At 37.3% G+C, this 17820-nt stretch overlaps 1 protein-coding gene across 2 annotated transcripts; it reads left to right on the top strand.

Annotated features, from left to right (window-relative positions):
- The first annotated feature begins 3831 nt into the window (after nt 1-3831).
- On the top strand, nt 3832-17820 carry LOC18426623 (uncharacterized). Of its 2 annotated transcripts, none has more exons than XM_006833265.4 (8): nt 3832-3927; nt 4294-5016; nt 6058-6389; nt 7220-7559; nt 16071-16219; nt 16357-16450; nt 17155-17226; nt 17391-17820. In XM_006833265.4, exons 2-8 carry the CDS (start codon nt 4483-4485, stop codon nt 17433-17435), a joined length of 1566 nt encoding a protein of 521 aa, XP_006833328.1. In that variant the 5' UTR covers nt 3832-3927; nt 4294-4482; the 3' UTR covers nt 17436-17820. The 2 variants fall into 2 exon arrangements, with proteins under 2 accessions (XP_006833328.1, XP_011620552.1); XM_011622250.3 differs by having other exon boundaries at nt 3832-4095; nt 17391-17809.

Raw genomic sequence — 17820 nt, 5'->3', positions numbered from 1 at the left:
TTGATTTTTTTTTAATCCTTGAGCTATGCACCCAACTTGGGGGAACTTGGCCCCACCAAAGGACTCGCCCGAGTTCAAGTGGACTCAGGCAAGCTGAAACCATCAAATCTAAAATCAGATCGTTGGGTGTGTCATTTCTCTATATAAATTTGAGAAATTTTTTTTCAAACTTTGAACATGGTCAATGGTACAATCTCAGCCATTCGATTTCACACTTGGTGACTAAAATGATTTTAGTTAGTTTGTACCAAAGATACCATTTATCTCTCCTTCCACTCTTCGGTTCTCTCCCCTCCATCTCTGTTTCTCCAAGTACAAATTTCTAGGCCTTTCCTTGTTTCGAGAAATAGCCCTATCTGTGATAATTATTCATTTTTCTTTGAGATTTGGCATTTTATTATTTTGCTCAGTGTCAGTTTACATAATTGTTTTCTTTCTTCATAAATCGTTCTTGTAGATTATGAAATTTAGTAAGGCTGCACCTCGAAACCCTGCCAAAAAATATAGTTCCAGAGTTGAAAAACCTCTTGATGACTTGTAAATCCATTTTCCATCCCGAATGTAGTTTTCCAAAAATGCTGTGGATCTAATGGATTTGTGAAAACTTGAAATGGACGGTCCAAAAAAAGGCATTGCAATTTATATCCATGATCGTCGAGGTGGATACAATTAATGCCTTTCCTGTGAGATTTGAGGTGTGACTTAATAAAGCCACAACTTAACATCCTCAAGGGAGGGCAATGTACCTAGGGAAAAGATGGGGTATTCATAAGTTATCATATGATCCTAACCATCCAAATAAGATTTGTCAACCGCCGCGTAACGTAAATAGTAGAGGTATGGCGGGCATGCTTCTTTCAAAGACTGGCAGATTGATCAAAAATCCAGAACTTTTGTCTGCTCCCGAAAGTTGAAACCACCCACGGTAGACAGTTGAAGTCCTTGAACGAAGTACTATAGCACTTTTCAACCATGAGTGTTTGAAATGGTCATTAAGAATAGGGCTCGGGCTCGGGCTTGGGCTTGGGCTTGGGTTTGAGTGATTATCAATCTTTTAGCAATGCTACATTTCAAGTTCGATTCCTCCTGCTTGCTTAGCTTGTGAGGCATATATCATGGCTCACGCGGCTGCAAATTGTATAGTTGCTCCCTTTGATAAAAGACCTACTTGGGAGGAATTTCTCGATATGAAACTCGGATATCCACTTTAAAATCGCTGTATGAATAATTTTAAAAACAAAATGAAAGGAATAACACTACAAAGTAACTAGGAAAATTTACAATTCCTAACTTAGATCCAATAATCCATAAATTGAAAATTGGATTGTCTATTCTCAATCCTAAGGTGTGATTTTTTTTTTGGCAGAGGAAGAGTGCTTCTCCATTTCTTTTAAGCTGGTTGCTATATTGAGTAGATTCCATCCTCAAAATTTTGGAACCTAAAAATACTTGCAACCAGGGTTTTGCCTGAAGTAGCAAATGTACAATTTGCTCCCCCAAGGGCAGATAGTTTTATTGCATGTGTAATTTGAAGTGCTAAACACAATCATAAACTATTTTGAATTTTCTCTAAACCCTAAAAATTCATCATGTCACTCGTTTCATAATAATCTTTATCTGGGACATGAAGTTCTGTACTGCTGAATTTTCTAAAAAGTCAGTTCACCAATTTAGATTTTGAAATTTTGAATTGATGCTATTTTGGAAAAAAAAAGAAAAAGAAAGAAAAGATGTCACCGTACGATATAAAAAAATAAGTAATATAAAAATGAAAAAAGTTTGTATAAAGTTGCAACTTTATACGGTTGAGGAAAGCTGCATCTCAAAAATCCGTTAATAGAGAATGTTCCCGAGGAGAAACCACCGAGTGATCATCTCGACCTTGAGATGAATGGACATGAAGAAAACAAGAATTTTAAGTTTAAAAAATAATACATCTTATAAAAAATTATCTAAACCGTTTGTTTTCAAAATTTTCAAGTATTTATTGATCTGCTTGATCTGTACTATTTTTTAAATTTTAAATTTTCTAATTGAAGATAAAAAGAGATTGTGAAACTATCATAAGATTTTCGACGCCAAAACGGCATCTCTAAGTGAATTTTATAAGTACACATGACTTCTACAGTATAAGGGGGCAACCTTATACAAACCTCACCCTATAAAAATATATAATAAGAGACTTATGCAACTTACCCCAATTAAACTTTTGTCCCCACTTTTCACCCCAAATATACTTTCTTAGCAAATACCCCCAAGTAAAAAAAAAGCATGACTTTTTGACAAAAATACCTTTTTTTATACATAAAATTTTAATTTTGACCTAACATTCACGTGGACTTACGCACAATATCAAAAGCTATATGGGCTACCGGACCGCCATGTACCAATTGCCAAGCCCTGGTAAACTAAAAAAATGTCGGACTACTCTTTGACATTGCAAGTTCGCACTTTGAACTTGTTACCGGACCGCTCTTTGGCAGTGCTGGAATGCATGGGCCTATTGTTAGACCGTTCTTTGTCAGTGTCGAACCGCCTTTTTGCTAGACCATTCTTTGTCATTGTCAAACATGGGCCTATTGCTAGTTCGACACTGACAAAGAATGGTCTGGCATTAGGCCCATGTTACTTATACTGCCGGACCGTTTTTTTTTTTATGATAAAAGTTAAGCAAGCGATGTTAGAAGAGAGAGAGAGGGCATTTTGATCATAAAAACTATAACTTTTTGATTGGAGTATTTGCTAGAAAAGTTTATTTTGAGGTAAATGTTGCGATAAAAAAATTGGTTGGGTCAAGGGAGTTTTTTGTAATTTTTTTTTACTTTTTGCACAAGGTAGTCACAGTTAATATCAACAGTTGGATGTGAAGTTGGACAGCTGCATTTATTCCATTGACCAAGCGTAACATTTAAACGATTTTTTTTCAAACTATGCGACACACCCAAGCTATCCGATTTCACAGCTAGGGTTACAAGTAATTTGACCTCCTTGTACTAAAAATTCCAAAAGTAAATGGTTTCACTGTATACAATCCCTGTGTTTTTTATGTTAAGAGATATATGAGATACTTAAAAAGGACTCGGTTTCTATGCGGAATGCAGACCTCTTAATAAATCTATTTTTTAGATGGATTTTACGACTTAATTTTTAAGGACATGTAATCTCTAACATAGAGAACGTGAATATGAAAAAATAAATAAAATTTAAAAAATAGAAATAATAATTCTATTAATAAAACATGCGGACAATATTGTTTTTAAATGGAACACTTACTTGAATCCCTCTTTAAGATGGATGCTTTACACTTTCTGGACCGCATATATAGAAATGTGGTCCAACCCACATGAAACAATTTTTTATTTAAGAAAATTTTACTTTTTGTTTATTTAAAAAACATAACAATTTAAAAAGAAAAAGTATACAGTATGACTATTTATTTTAATACAAAGAAGTCACAATCATTAATGCCCGCCATATTTCAAATCTAAGTAGTTGTAAGTATGTCATTTACTAGATTCCAAATTCAAAAAAAATTATTATAACTTTATAACATACCCCAAGCCATCCAATTCTACATCTAATGACAATCAATAATTGTCACCTCCTTATATCAAAGATATATAGCCTCATTGTATACGATCCTTAAAATAAAAGTTCCATTTAGCTACGTGATAATTAGTGACCCTAGCTTAGCTACGTGATAATTAGTGACCATAGGATCATGTGGATCACAGACTCCCTTTCTACATAGTCAACATTTCTATAGTATAGACACGTGCCATAGCATTGTTTCCCTTAGGGCACAGAGAGAATGGTTTCGTCTCTTCTTTCACTGTAAAAACCCTTCGCCCAAGCCCTGTCTGTCTCTCTCTCTCTCTCTCTCTGCGTTTTTAGGTCAAGAGGCTTCTCTTTCTCTCTCATCAACAGGTATCTCTCTCTATATCCTTTCTCTCTCGAGTCTCCACTGCAATTTTTACCCCCACTCTCTGTGTTTCAATTGTAATCTCTCTCTTCACACTAACTTTTGCATCTGTCTGTCTCATGGTAAACTCTCTCTTCTCGCACTAACTTTTTGCATCTCTCTCCATTTCAATGGTAAGCTCTCTCTCTTAACAATAAATTTTGCATCTCTCTCTGTTTCAATTGTAATCTCTTCACACTAACTTTTACATCTCTCGCTGTTTCAATTATAATCTCTCTCTTCACACTAACTTTTGCATCTCTCTCAAAACAATTTTTGCATCTGTTGCTGTATCTAACTTTACTTACATTTCTCCTCTCTTCTCTGTGCAGCTCATCCATCCCTCGCTCATCAACGCATTTTTCACATTTCTCTTCTCTCTCGAAGAGGCATCTGTGACTCTCTCTTGTATTTACACAACTTTCCCATCTTTTCCTTTCTATAAGACCTTCATCTCAAAACCTTCCCTATCTCTACTCTCTGTACCGGACCTTCTGCATCTATAACCTCTCTCTCTAACCATGGCCTATGAACCATACACTCGAGACTACGATGAGACATATGATGAGCCCACATCCAAAACTGATGTTCCATATAACCCCATGTTTGTTCCCGACTCGGTTAAAACCTTCGTCGTCATCCTTTACAGACACATCAGGGAGAAAAATGTGTATGAAATATATCAAATGTATGAAGGGAGCTTTCACAAGCTCTCTGAGAGATTGTTCAAGGATTGTCCATGGCCATCAGTCGAAGCCATCGCACCCCATGTCGATAACGACCATGTCTTTTGCTTGCTTTATCAGGAAATGTGGTATAGGCACCTTTATGCGAGGCTTTCGCCTACACTGCAACATAGAATTGAGTCTTGGGATAATTACTGCAACTTGTTTCAGGTGGTGTTACATGGGGTGGTTAATATGCAGCTCCCTAACCAATGGTTATGGGATATGATTGATGAGTTCATATATCAGTTCCAGTCATTTTGTCAGTATAGGGCGAAGCTCAAGAACAAGACTGACCAGGAGATTGCTTTGTTGAGGCAGTATGATCAGGTGAGGGATTTTGCAGTTTTACTGGTTTGGTTTTTGTTGGAATTTGTTTGCCATTTGTGGAAATTAGGGAAATCAAATTAGCCAATATCTCTTTCACCTCTTTTAATTTGTTTGATTGTGATTTCGTGTTTTGATTCATTTTGTTCATTTGCTCATTGTCATTTTTGAATGACATTAATTGCCTCATTATCTTATTTTAGCCCCCTTCTTTGGTTTTACTCTTTAGTTTTACTCTTTAGCCCTTTTTTATTCCTTACAATTGTCCCTCCTTTTTTTTTGGGGGGTGGGCGGTGGAATGCTCTTTTTTTTATTATTGGTGAGAAGCTTATTTTTCAAGTTTTAACTGGATTCTTAGGATTTTTTTTATTTAATATTATTTTTGTACTGTTATGGGTTTTTATGAGGTTATATGGTTATTATCAGATTATATGGTTAAATACTTAAGTTATTTGGTTTTCCATTTTTATATAAATGAGTTGGTTTGAGGGACAAGCTTCATATTTCCATTCATCATGACTAAATCAGTTGTATCCCGTTGAATCAGCGCCAAACTAAATTGGTTTGGGCTTGAGTGGACCAAAACAAGCTGAATCATCAAGTTCAGATCGAATTGGCTATTATTTTTTGGTTTTAGAAAATAAGTCTGAATTGGGACTAAACTGGCAATTTAGCTCCAGATTTGAATACATTGATGTGAACGCCTTTGGTGAATAGTTATTAACCTTTTACATTCCTGCAGTTTGTGAGCATATGAGGTATGTTTGTATTTTGAAATCCTTTTCTCCTTAAGTATTTATGATCCTTGCGTGTTCGGAAGATAATATTATTATACAGAACCTATACATTCGGATTACTATGAGTCCTATCTAGATTATGTCGCATGTTTTTCTCAGCATCTCTTGAGAGTGCTAGCTATTTGTCTTCATAGCTGCATTCTTGGCTTTTACTTGGAAGAATATTTTCTTTAAAGCTAGGTTATGATTGGGATTTATACTCCACCATATCTGAATCCTATTAACAAAAATTGTCGATTTTTTCCAGGTATGGAACGTGTACGGTGTGTTCAATTTCTTGCAAGCTCTAGTGGAGAAGTCCATGATCATACAGATTTTGGAACAAGAGAAAGAAGGTCTTGAGCAGTTTACTGCTACTGATGGCTATGATTATAATGGTGGGAGCAATGTTCTCAAAGTATTGGGATATTTTAGTATTGTGGGGTTGCTTCGTGTCCATTGCCTCTTGGGAGATTATTATACTGGGCTCAAGTGTCTGGCTCCCATTGACATCAGCCAACCAGGAGTCTATACTTCAGTCATTGGAAGCCACATTACTACTATTTACCATTATGGATTTGCAAACCTCATGCTGCGAAGGTATGTTTACTAACGCAATTGTTGTGTCATGCATGTCGAATAAGGAGACGTTCGTTCCTCTCTCACTTTTTGTTATTGAACTTGGAGGGGCAATTTGTTTTTTGTCTTTAATGGCCAAGTTTGTGCATGGTAATGTAACTCTGCTGAAGTGGGATGTACTCCACATGGAAATACAGAAAGACCAAGATGATAATTTTATTGAAAATCAACTTATGAAAATGGTAAAGGTGGAGCACATGAAATAAATCAGAGAACTTGAAAGTGAAATTATGTTTTCTGAAGAAAGGTTGCCACTAGCGAAGAGAATTACTCATACTTACAAATAATCATTACGGCTAGATTAGAAATTTAAAACACTTCGTGGATAGTTGAATTCTTTGGTACAAGGTGATGCATTTGATCATTTGAGTAAGTAGGGTACTATGGGAGACGGAGAGAGGACAATCGGTTGTATCAAATTGTAATTATTCATAAAAAATATTCTAATTGCATTGTTAGGTCAATGATGAACGGGAATTATCCAAATTGAACCAAAGGAAGCTCATGGCATCAACAATGCACTATTGAATGAAGCTTCAGTTTATGTAGTTTGGTAGATTAATTATTTAATGGATTCTTATCAATCCATTCAGATTTGATAACTCTGTGGTAGGACATTGTTCATGCTTAGCAGTATCAGTTGCTTTATTTTCTGCTTATATAATGCATAAATTAGTTTCTTTTGTCGGGCACGATCTCTACCGTCCAAACTCCAAAGAAAAATCAATTTACTGTGATGTTGTGTATTTTAATTCTTGAATGATGCCTAACAATGTTGAGGTTGTTGGCAGGTATGTGGAAGCAATACGAGAGTTTAACAAAGTGCTCTTGTATATTATGAAGAACAAACAATATCATCAGAAATCTCCTCAATTTGATCAGATCTTGAAGAAAAATGAGCAGATGTATGCTTTGCTGGCAGTATGCCTCTCTTTATGTCCTCAAGTGAAGCTTATTGAGGAAAATGTTAACAATCAACTGAGGGAGAAGTATGGGGATAAAATGCTTAGAATGCAGAGATATGATGATGAGGCATATTCACTATATGATGAAGCATTCTCTTATGCCTGTCCCAAATTCATCACCCCTTCGGCTCCCATCTATGAAGAGCCTCTCGTCAACTACAACCAGGTGTGTACTGCAGATCTTAATTTGATGAAATAAGATTATTTTTTTTTGAGAAATGGTTAACTTTGATGAAATAAGCTTTCATTGGGTTGAATCGAAAAGGAAAAGATAACAGGCACTCATGTAGTTCTCTATGTTCTCTGAAATTTATTTTATTTGATGGTCACATATAGACATGCATAGGCATGCATTCAGACATGCACACTCACAAGAATGTGGTAATTCACCTATTCTTTCTGTTGGGTGGTTAATTTTTGTCGGGTGGAAGCGAAAAGGGAGGTGAGGAGATGAAAAGGAAGAAGTTATTGGAGGCAGGACCGTGATGACGAGGTTAAGTGGAAATAGAAGGTGGTTTTTGGATAGGGGTACTAAGAAGAGACATGTTCGGAGTTGCAGGGGACATTAGAAAAAAATTTTGTTGCCTGTTGGGTGGAAGTGAAAGGGAGGAGAGGGGATGAAAAGGAAGTTATTGGACGGGAGGCCTGTGATGAGGAGGCTGAGTGCAAAAGGATGATGGTGTTTGGATAGGGGTACATAAGAAGAGATACATCTCGAGTTTCAGGGGAGATAGGAATACGTGTCAGAATGCGGTACCAGCAATAGATGATGGTGATTGTTGGAAATACTTTGCTATGTTAAGGTTGTTTAAGACTAAATTGCAATGGGGTTGAAGGTATGAAAGAAAAAGTGAAAAAGGAAGGAGTTTTTATGACTGGAGCGAAACGGTTGTATGAACTTAGGATTCAATTTAGAGCACCTATAGCATACTCCCTCGGGAGCACATACTGTACAATAACTCCCTCAGGTAAGATAGCTACTTAAATGTTTTTTGAGTCTAAGTTTTGGGATCCATCTAAGTATCACTAAATAATTATATCAAAGAAAAATATTGGTTTTGGGATCCATCCGAGTATCACTAGATAATTATTATCAAAGAAAGATATTTGGAATTTGATTTCTTGAACATATATATCTTTCCCTCTGAATATTTGACGGTTCATGTGCAATCTTAGGATGTCACTTTTTTTAGTGAAACTTTTTTTTTCCTTTGAGGTTGGTCCCTGGGTTCTAAAGATTAAATCCTTAAAATTTGGGATCTAAAGAAATATTGCTAGCATTAGTTTTACTCGAGGAAGTAGACAGACAATATACTCCTGCGGGAGTAGGAAATCTTTTGGCTTCAATTTATACGGTATTGCAGTCAATCATAAGTTTAATGAGGGTTAGCCAAGTTATGAGAACAAATTTTTGAAACTCCCTCATGCTTGGGAGGGTGCCAGACCGGTTGGAAAACCACTGGAATTGACTCTTCAAACATATTTTTGATGTTTGTGTGTTATACTTCTTAAGAACTTGGGGCCGAGTCTGACTTGTTGACTCGGAATGGGGCCCTATCTTGTTCCAAGCCCTAGTCTGACTTTAAAAACACTGTAGGAAATGAAAAGTGAGGGGTTCTATTCATTTTATTCAAGGGTATAGATTTAAGGATAGGATGGGTACATGGTCGAATTTTAAGGGTAATATGGAATATGGATGAAGGTAAGATGGTGGGGAATGAAAGATGCTTCTTATAACGAATATATATATATATAAGAAATTATTTTCTTATATAGCAATGAAAATAGGATCTTTCTTGAAGGAACATGAGTATTCTTTCGTGTGGTATTTAGGAAATTTAAGGTGGAATTTTGAGGATTTTGATATGTTGTTAAGACACCTCCTATTGTTGATACATGTGGTTGATTTGAGGAGACATGAAAGAGAGGTAATTCTCATGGTAACACTTTTGGGAGGTGGAAATGAAAGCATGAAATTATGAAAGAGAAGCTTTGTGGAGGTAGAACATGAAAGAGAAGGCTTGTGAAGGAGGTGTAGTGTGTGCATTGTTGGAAGGATTATGTGATGGGGGACCTAGTGATTGGTATGTGTACAGCCCCCAACTTACCTCATATGAGGACTGTTTCCTCCATTCTTTTGGTCAAAGCATAAATTCATGTGATAATCATCATCATCAAAGCCTTTCCCCAACTATTTGGGGCCAGCTACACAATTCCTGGTCTGCCATTCTGCTCTATTGAGGGTCATACCCTTAGTGAGATTTTAAGTCCCCAAATCTTTTCTCACTTCTTCCAATCATGTCGATATGGGCTTACCGTTTAGAGCCTCCACTCGCACCTCCTAACATGTGCTGTATTGGATTTGCGCTGTACATGGTCAGCCCACATAAGTCTACTTTTTCTCATCTTATAGCCTAATTGAGTCACACCTAAGATCTCTCAAATGTATTCATTTGTAATTCTATCATTTCTTGTCTTGGCACTCATCCATCTCAACATCCTCATCTCAGCTGCACATCCTATGGGTATGTTGTTTCTTGACCGTCCAACATTCTGCCTATAAAGCAAAGCTGGTTTCACAACTATCCTACAGAATTTCCCCTTTAGCACCATTGGTATACAGCGATCACATAAAACTGCAGTTATACAACTCCAATTTGCTCACCTAGCTGTAATTTTAAACGCAACATCTTCCTCAATCTCTTCATTTTCTTGGATTATCGACCTAAGATATGGAAAGTGCACGCTTTTTTGTATTTCTTGGTTGTCAATCTTAATAACTTCCTCATCTCTACTCCTATTATTACGAAACTTGCATTCCATATACTCCATCTTTGTCCGGCTAATTTTAAAACAGTTAGATTTTAGAGCATCCCTCCAAAGTTCTAACTTTTTGTTGAAGCTGCTTCAGGTCTGATCAATCAAAACTATGTCGTCCACGAACAACATACCTCATCTTGTAGGTGCCTAGTTAAGTCGTTCATAACCAAGACCAAGAGCTATGAGCTCAACGCTGATCTCTGATGTAGACCTATTGTCACTGAAAACTCACTCGTCTCTCCACTAGTTCGCACATTGGTTAGTGCTCCCTCGTACATCTCTCTCATCAAATTGATATAGTACTCGGAGACTCTTTTCTTTTCCAACACCCACGGACCCACCAAATTAAACGTTGAGGTACTCTATCATAAGCTTTCTCTAGATCAATAAAGACCATGTGGAGGTCTTTTCCTTTCGCCTTAAACTTCCCAATCAGTTGCCTTACTAGGGAAATAGCCTCAATTGTTGACTTCCCTGGCATAAAACCGAATTGGATTCTGATACATTCATTTAATGCCTTAGTCGTTGCTCAATCACTCTCTCCCACAGCTTCATAGTGTGGTTCATAACTTCATGCGATAATCAATTAGAATATTATTAAATGCTAATCTTGAAGAATATTCAGAAGCAATTGGGCAGGTATTTTTTGTTCTTTGTAATCTCTTGTCCTTAATTCAAGGTTAACATTTTCCAAAAAAAGAATAAAGAATAAAAAAAAGTAACTAAATGGAAGAAAGAGTTCAACAAGAAAATGAAATAAAGCCCAAAACCAAAGGAGATCCTTCAACATATAAGAGCAATCTAACAACTAGGAGAGAGCTCAAACGAAGCTCTACACCACCTAAAATTGTTTAAGAATCAATTCAAAACTGAAATTTTGTTCTCCTAACAAAGCTCCTCAAATAAAACTCTAAGCTTTCCATGCTTTCTTTTTGTGAAAAATAGATACCCAATGTATTCGTCAACCTAACTTTGGCCTTGCCTACATGTGGGGAAATAAACCTACTCATACAAACCTCAAAAAATTATGCACCAATTTCCCAAGAGGCATGCTCTTAATGCTTCAACATAATTCCCCAAAATGCCGTGTTCCCAAATCCCATGCTTCAACACAACTCCCAAATGCGCAAACCTAATTCCCAAAAAATGCATGTACTGTTTCCAAAGTGAGCATGCACCTACATACTCAACTTCCTAGAAGCTCTCGAGTTTAAAAGAGTTGTGTTTCATTCCCCCAGGTTAGAGGAAACTTGACTCCAGCAAGCTAGCCTCTATAATTTGACAATAAAATATGCAGTTAAGGTGGGGCGACATTTCTGTTGGCAAATGGTGGGGGCTCCCAAATCCATGCCCCAGTATTCATCACTTCTTATGTCATATTTGCTATATTCTTTGGGAAGTCTTCGTGGTTTGTAGGCATGTGCTCTAACCAATCTTCTTTTCTCATAAAAATCAGCAACATTGAAAATAGGAGAAAGTTGCAGATCTTTGGGTACATATACAAGATGAGCAATTCTTAAATTTGAGCTTTGGGTAGGATCCGACCTGTAAATATTATTGACTAGATACACCATAAAGAGATCTCCACCTTCATAAAGAAAAAAAAAAAACAAAAAACTTCATAAGCCTTGAGACGCACAAGGGCATTGGCTGCAACTTCTTTTGCACTTCATGGATTTGTTGGGCTTAGGTCGCCATCATCTGGAACATGCATTGGTCATAAACAATCTCAGATTGATACTTGCTTGATCTATGAATAGAATTAATGAAGGCAAACTCAGCTCGGGGAAGCACCAAGTCCAATTGAGAAGTTCTGTCACCTGCTGGGTACCTTGGTAGATTCTCAAAGCATTGATTGACTACTTCAGTTTGGCTATCAGTTTGACGGTGATATGCACTATTATGTGGTAATTTAGCTCCCATCTTGATCCACAAGCTCCTGCGGAATTGACTCAAAGAAATGTTAATGTCCCTATCTGCAATAATGGTCTTAGGAGCACCATGTAAATGTACAATTTCTTTGAAATCAAATCACCCACATTTGAAGAATCAAAATTCCTCTTGCATGTTGTACATTGGACCATTTTGAAAATTGGTCCACTACTACAAATATAAAATCCATACACCTTGATGTCTTTGAAAGTACAAGAACGAATCCATATTTATGTCAACCCATGGGGCACTAGGAAGTAGAAGTGGCACATAAAGACCAGTATTCTGAGATTGACCATATGAAAGTTGGCAAACTTGGATACGCTTCATATCCAGCTTAGGCCTAGCTAAGAGTACTTTCCACCAAAGCAATGGTTTTGGATTGCCCAAAATGAGCACCAAGACCATCACCATCATCATAATGAAAGTCATTTCCCAACTATTTGGGGCCGGCTATACGAATCTTGGTATGCCATTCTATATAATCAAGGACCATACCCTCAGTGAGGTCATAAGTCCCCATATTTGTTCTCACTACTTGCAACATAACCCTTGCCCTTTTTTAGCGTTCCACTTGAACCAACTCGCATCTCCTAACTGCACATGGCCGGCCCACTGAAGTCTATTTTCTCTCATCTTGTTTCCTATTGGAGTCACACCTAAGTTCTCTATAACGTATTCATTTCAAATTCTTTCCCTTCTTGTCTTGTCACTCATCCATCCCAACATCCTTATCTAAGCTACACATCCTATGGGTATGTTGTTTCTTCACCGTCCAACATTCCGCCCCCTAAAGCGAAGCTGATCTCACAATTGTCGTATAGAACTTCCCCTTTAGCTTCATTGACATGTGGCGATCACATAAAATTCCGGTGTACATCTCCAGTTCGCCCACCTAGCTCTAATTCTATGTGCGACATCTTCATCAATCTCTCCATTTTCCTTGATTATGTTTTCCCTTAAAAAGACTGGTCAGGAATGCACAATTGTGTACCTTAAAATAAATAGCCATTGTGCTACATATATTTAGTTGAAAGATCGTCACATTGCTTACACCTTTGCCATATTGGCCCAATGTAGGGATCATCAACATATTGGATTTTACATCTCAAACCCAATGAATTCATGGGTAAAGATATTATAAGCATAGAATGTCTTTTGGGAATGTTAACATTGTATTGCTAAGAATTACAGGTGTTACAAGCGGTGCTCCCTGAAAGGGAGAGTATACAAATGAGAAAGGCACCCTAGTCCGGGCCCCGAGCAAACTGGATATGTCGACTGAAGGCATCAGCCATCTGGTTATGAAAACTAGATAGACAAGTGCGTACTCTTGTTTGAAAGCAACCCCCTTGGCATGCCAATGATTAAGCTTTCTTTGTGAGTTGAGGTCTTGAAGGGCCTCATGATCGAAATACAAAACAAACTCCTTTTGAATGAGATGATGCATCTGATGCTTATGGGTTTGCACAAAATATCGGGTCCTTACATCATTCACTTTTCCTCAAAAAAAAAAGAAAGCAGTAGAGTTTCCCTCTTGGCGTAGACAACACCTATGCTGATATATGAGATATCACAACCTACTTCAAAAAATTTCTTCAAATCAGGCTATGCTAGCGTCAGGGATTCTGTCATCTTATCTTTATAAGGTGGAAGTTTTCATTTGCTTCACAAACCCAGTGGAAACTCTTCTTCATGCAATCAACTATGGTTGCAATAACCATACTGAAATTTGTAAGAAGCCTTCTAGAGAATGACGCCAAGCCATGGAAGCTACGAATGTCCCATTATTGTTTAGGGGTTGGCCAGTTCACAATTGCATATACATTATGTATAGGGGTTGGCTAGTTCACAATTTCATATACATTATGTCAATCAACTTGCATGCCTTTATTGGACACTGCAATACCCAAAAAGACAAGGTTATCTGTCACAATAATGCACTTTTTAAGGTTGAATCATTCCTCAAAATTTTGGTGGAGTTGAGTAAGATGCTCATCAACATTAGTCCCATGCACAAGGATGACATCAAAATAGAGAATAATAATTAGCGATATTTGGCCGAAAATTTTGAATCATCATTTGCATGAACGTGCTAGGCGCATTAGATAACCAAAAGGCATCACAATCCATTCATAAGGTCCTCTGCTTTTGAAGTCCTATTATGTCCATCACCTTATCCGGATTGAATGATAATGATACCCACTCCTTAGATCTATTTTGGAAAAGATACAAGCACCAGACTATATATCCAAGCTGCAATACTCGAAAGTTGTACTTGTTGGTTATATTATTAATAGCTCTGCTATCCACGTACATACACCTTGGACCATCTTTTTTGGGTGTTAAGGGGCCTAGAATAGCACAAGGGCTCATGCTTTCTCGAATTAGCCCCTTTTAACAACTCTGTCACTTGCTTATGTTGCTTCCCATGTTCTTTAGTGCCCATCCAGTGATGGACCAAATTAGGTAATCTCTAACCTGGGATGAGGTTACACTTACAAAGGTGAGTCCACCGAAGGTGCCCTATAGCCAACACCCATCCTAGGCATTATGTCATCAAGGGAAATTGACACATTAAGAGCATAACTCAACCTCTCCATTAATTGCAGTACAACGTATCACACAGCCAAGGATGGGTAGATATGTAAAATTTTCATTAATAATATTGTGATACAAAACATATTCGACCTTACATGGGTGACTTGTTTTTCCTTTTGAACCTGGGACATGGGATCTTCTTTTCATTAGGTGGGGTTCCCATCGCTCTGTGCCATAAAACTTGTGTTGGTCTTCAATCCTATCTCTTTAGTGGTCTTCTAGAGTTGTTCCCTTGCAAGGCTTTTTGGTAATGGGTCCGCCAAGTTGTGGTTAGATTTGATATCGGACACTGAAATAACTCCATTCTCAAATAAAAGTCTCAACTGATAACGCCTCAGCAAATATATCTTGACTTTCCGCAATCCATTTTTGCCCCCCACTGACGCTTGGTATACCATGCTTGACAATTTCATTGTAATGACATGGCATGCATTGGCCTTTGAAATAGTGGTACATCTACCAACAAGTTCCTTAACCATCCTGTTTGTCTAATAGAGCTTCCAAGGCTACTAACTCCGATTCCATGGTGGATCTAGAGATACACATTTGCTTATTGCAGTCCCATGCAACAACACCCCGACCATAGTTAAAGATCCATCTGCTACTAGACATGGATTCATCGTAGTCCGATATTTAATTAGCATCCATGTATAGATGATGATGATGTATAGTAGACATGGATTCATCGTAATCCGTTATTTAATTAGCATCGATGTATAGTAGACATGGATTTATCATAATTTGATAGTTAATTAGCATCAATGTGTCCTTCCGTTACATAGACTACGACCTCAAGTCCAACAGTGATGCAGGCTGGAATGATCAGATCACTGAACCATCCTCCAGCCAAACCTTGCCGGCTGAAGTACAGCAGTGGCAAGAAGATGATTATATATGCAAGGGTCATATTATATGCCCTTGGTGATCTACTGTTCTCTCTTTACTCAAACATCAGCCTTTTGCTGGTTCCCATGTCCTTTCAATGTGTTTTGGGAATGTGTAGAAGGTGTAAGGATGAGTGGTGATTGGAGGAGCCTAGGAGGTCATGGACAGGATTTGGTAGGCTTGGGAGTTGACAAGTTGGTGTTGATAACTCACTGAGGAATTGGAAGTGATCACCATTTTTCTTTAGATGAATATGGATGTTTATTTCTTGTTCACCTTGTTAGTTGTGATGTATGTTCATGTCCTCTTTATTCTCTTTATGATATTTTTTGCTTGTTACCATTCCGTCATTTTAAATGACCACGATTAACCCTGAACATGCAGATGCAGAGCTTTTTACGTGACCATGATTTATAACATTTAACTTACTCTGCTACAGGATGGTTATAGACTTCAGTTGAAACTGTTCCTTTATGAAGTGAAGCAACAGCAGCTTTTGTCAGGAATTCGCAGTTTCTTGAAACTCTATACCACCATTTCAATCTCAAAGCTTGCATCTTTCATGGAAGTCGATGAGCCAACCTTAAGGTCTGCATTTTAGGAAATAAACGCTGAGTTGGGATGTTGTGTTGGGCTCGACAATCTCTATTTTTATTTTCTTTTGTTCTTTGCTTTTATAGTAAATGATGGTGAAAGTTTATTGCTTGAAATTGTGGGCTTTGTAGGACAATCTTGATGACTTACAAGCACAAAACTCACTCAGTGGACAATGATGGGAAGATTGTTTCAAATGCTGATATTGAATTCTATGTCAATGAGGTAGGAGGTTATAGTTTCTCTAAATCAAAATAGCTTCTGTCAGTGCTTGTCCCTGAGAAGAACAGGCCAAACATTAACAGTTTCTTTTCATCCAGAATTTTTTGTTGTGTTGTAGACTAGTCTGAGAAAAGATCATTATTGTTGTCTTGTCACTTTCCTATTTCTTTTTTCTTATATTACTTCTGTATTTTTTTAATTTAGTTTAATTTAACCCTTCAAATTTAAGGTGAAATTTTTGGCTATTGCTAAAATGGACTGAGATCCAAGCCTCCCAAATCTTGTTTTGGTGCTATGCTTTTTCATGCTTCTCATGTAACCCAGGCATACTTGTGCTAACATGCATTTGATGTGTGCATAATTGTTTTGCGAATTTCAATAGCCATTTCCATAGTAATGAATTTGGATGTTAAGCAAGCCGAGTCTTTTTTACAACCCATTTTTGTGCAGTGAAAAAATTTCATCATTTTGCATAAAAAAGACTAAATAGAGCAAAAAAATAGAGCAAAAAAACTGGTAATTTTGTGCTGACATGGGCACTAATGGAGGCACACATGCACACGCACACAACACACAAATCACATATTCCATGTTTGGGGCTACAGCGTTAGGCAAATATTTATGACTGTTTTTTGCAATAAATATTTATTATAGATTGTTTGTTTTGGGATTCAAGTTTCATTCTTGTTTGCTTGGTTTGGATATAGGATATTGTTCATGTTGTAGAATCAAAGTCTGCGAAGCAATACGGCGATCATTTCATGCGCCAGATTATTAAGGTAAGCATCTGACCCTTTTGAGTGGGAACTCAATGCATAGATCTCTCACCTCAGGACTTTTTTTTTTTTTAGGGTGGGGGGGGGGGGGCAGCAGGGGGGAAGAATGTTAACTACATGCATTAATCAAAGTTTTGATTCTTTACATTCTGTTGTTTCACGAGCAGTTCGAAGAGATAATTGGAGAACTCGACAGAGTAAAGATGGATTGACTAATTCTACTCTCTTGGCAAAGGGCTCACATTGATTTTTTTTTGTCTTTGAGCAAACATATGTTCTTGAGTTCTTCATTGACTCCTTTGTAGGCACTAAAAGAAAGAGATTACACCATTTTGGTGGAGTTTTGTAGGGGGAGAAATTTGTTGGTTTTTAGCTTTTTCTTTCTTTCAGTTGTTGGAGACTTGAAAGACCAGAGGTTGGCTGTGAGAGAGAGATGCTACTGTGATTTCTAATGTTTCTAGCCTCACAGCACTCAAAAAGGTTTTTATCTATGAAGAAATGTATGCTAAAAAATCTGATGAGGCTTTCTTATGCTATTCATTTTCTTTGCCACCCTTCAATTCCCAAATGTATGGAAGGTGTAAAACAAAAGAAATT

The sequence above is a fragment of the Amborella trichopoda genome, chromosome 5 (genome assembly GCF_054954075.1).
Source record: "Amborella trichopoda isolate Santa Cruz 75 chromosome 5, AtrichopodaSantaCruz75HAP2 v2.0, whole genome shotgun sequence".
Lineage (NCBI taxonomy): Eukaryota > Viridiplantae > Streptophyta > Magnoliopsida > Amborellales > Amborellaceae > Amborella > Amborella trichopoda.
Note: the sequence above shows the minus strand (reverse complement) of the source record. Positions and strands in the feature narration are given on the sequence as shown.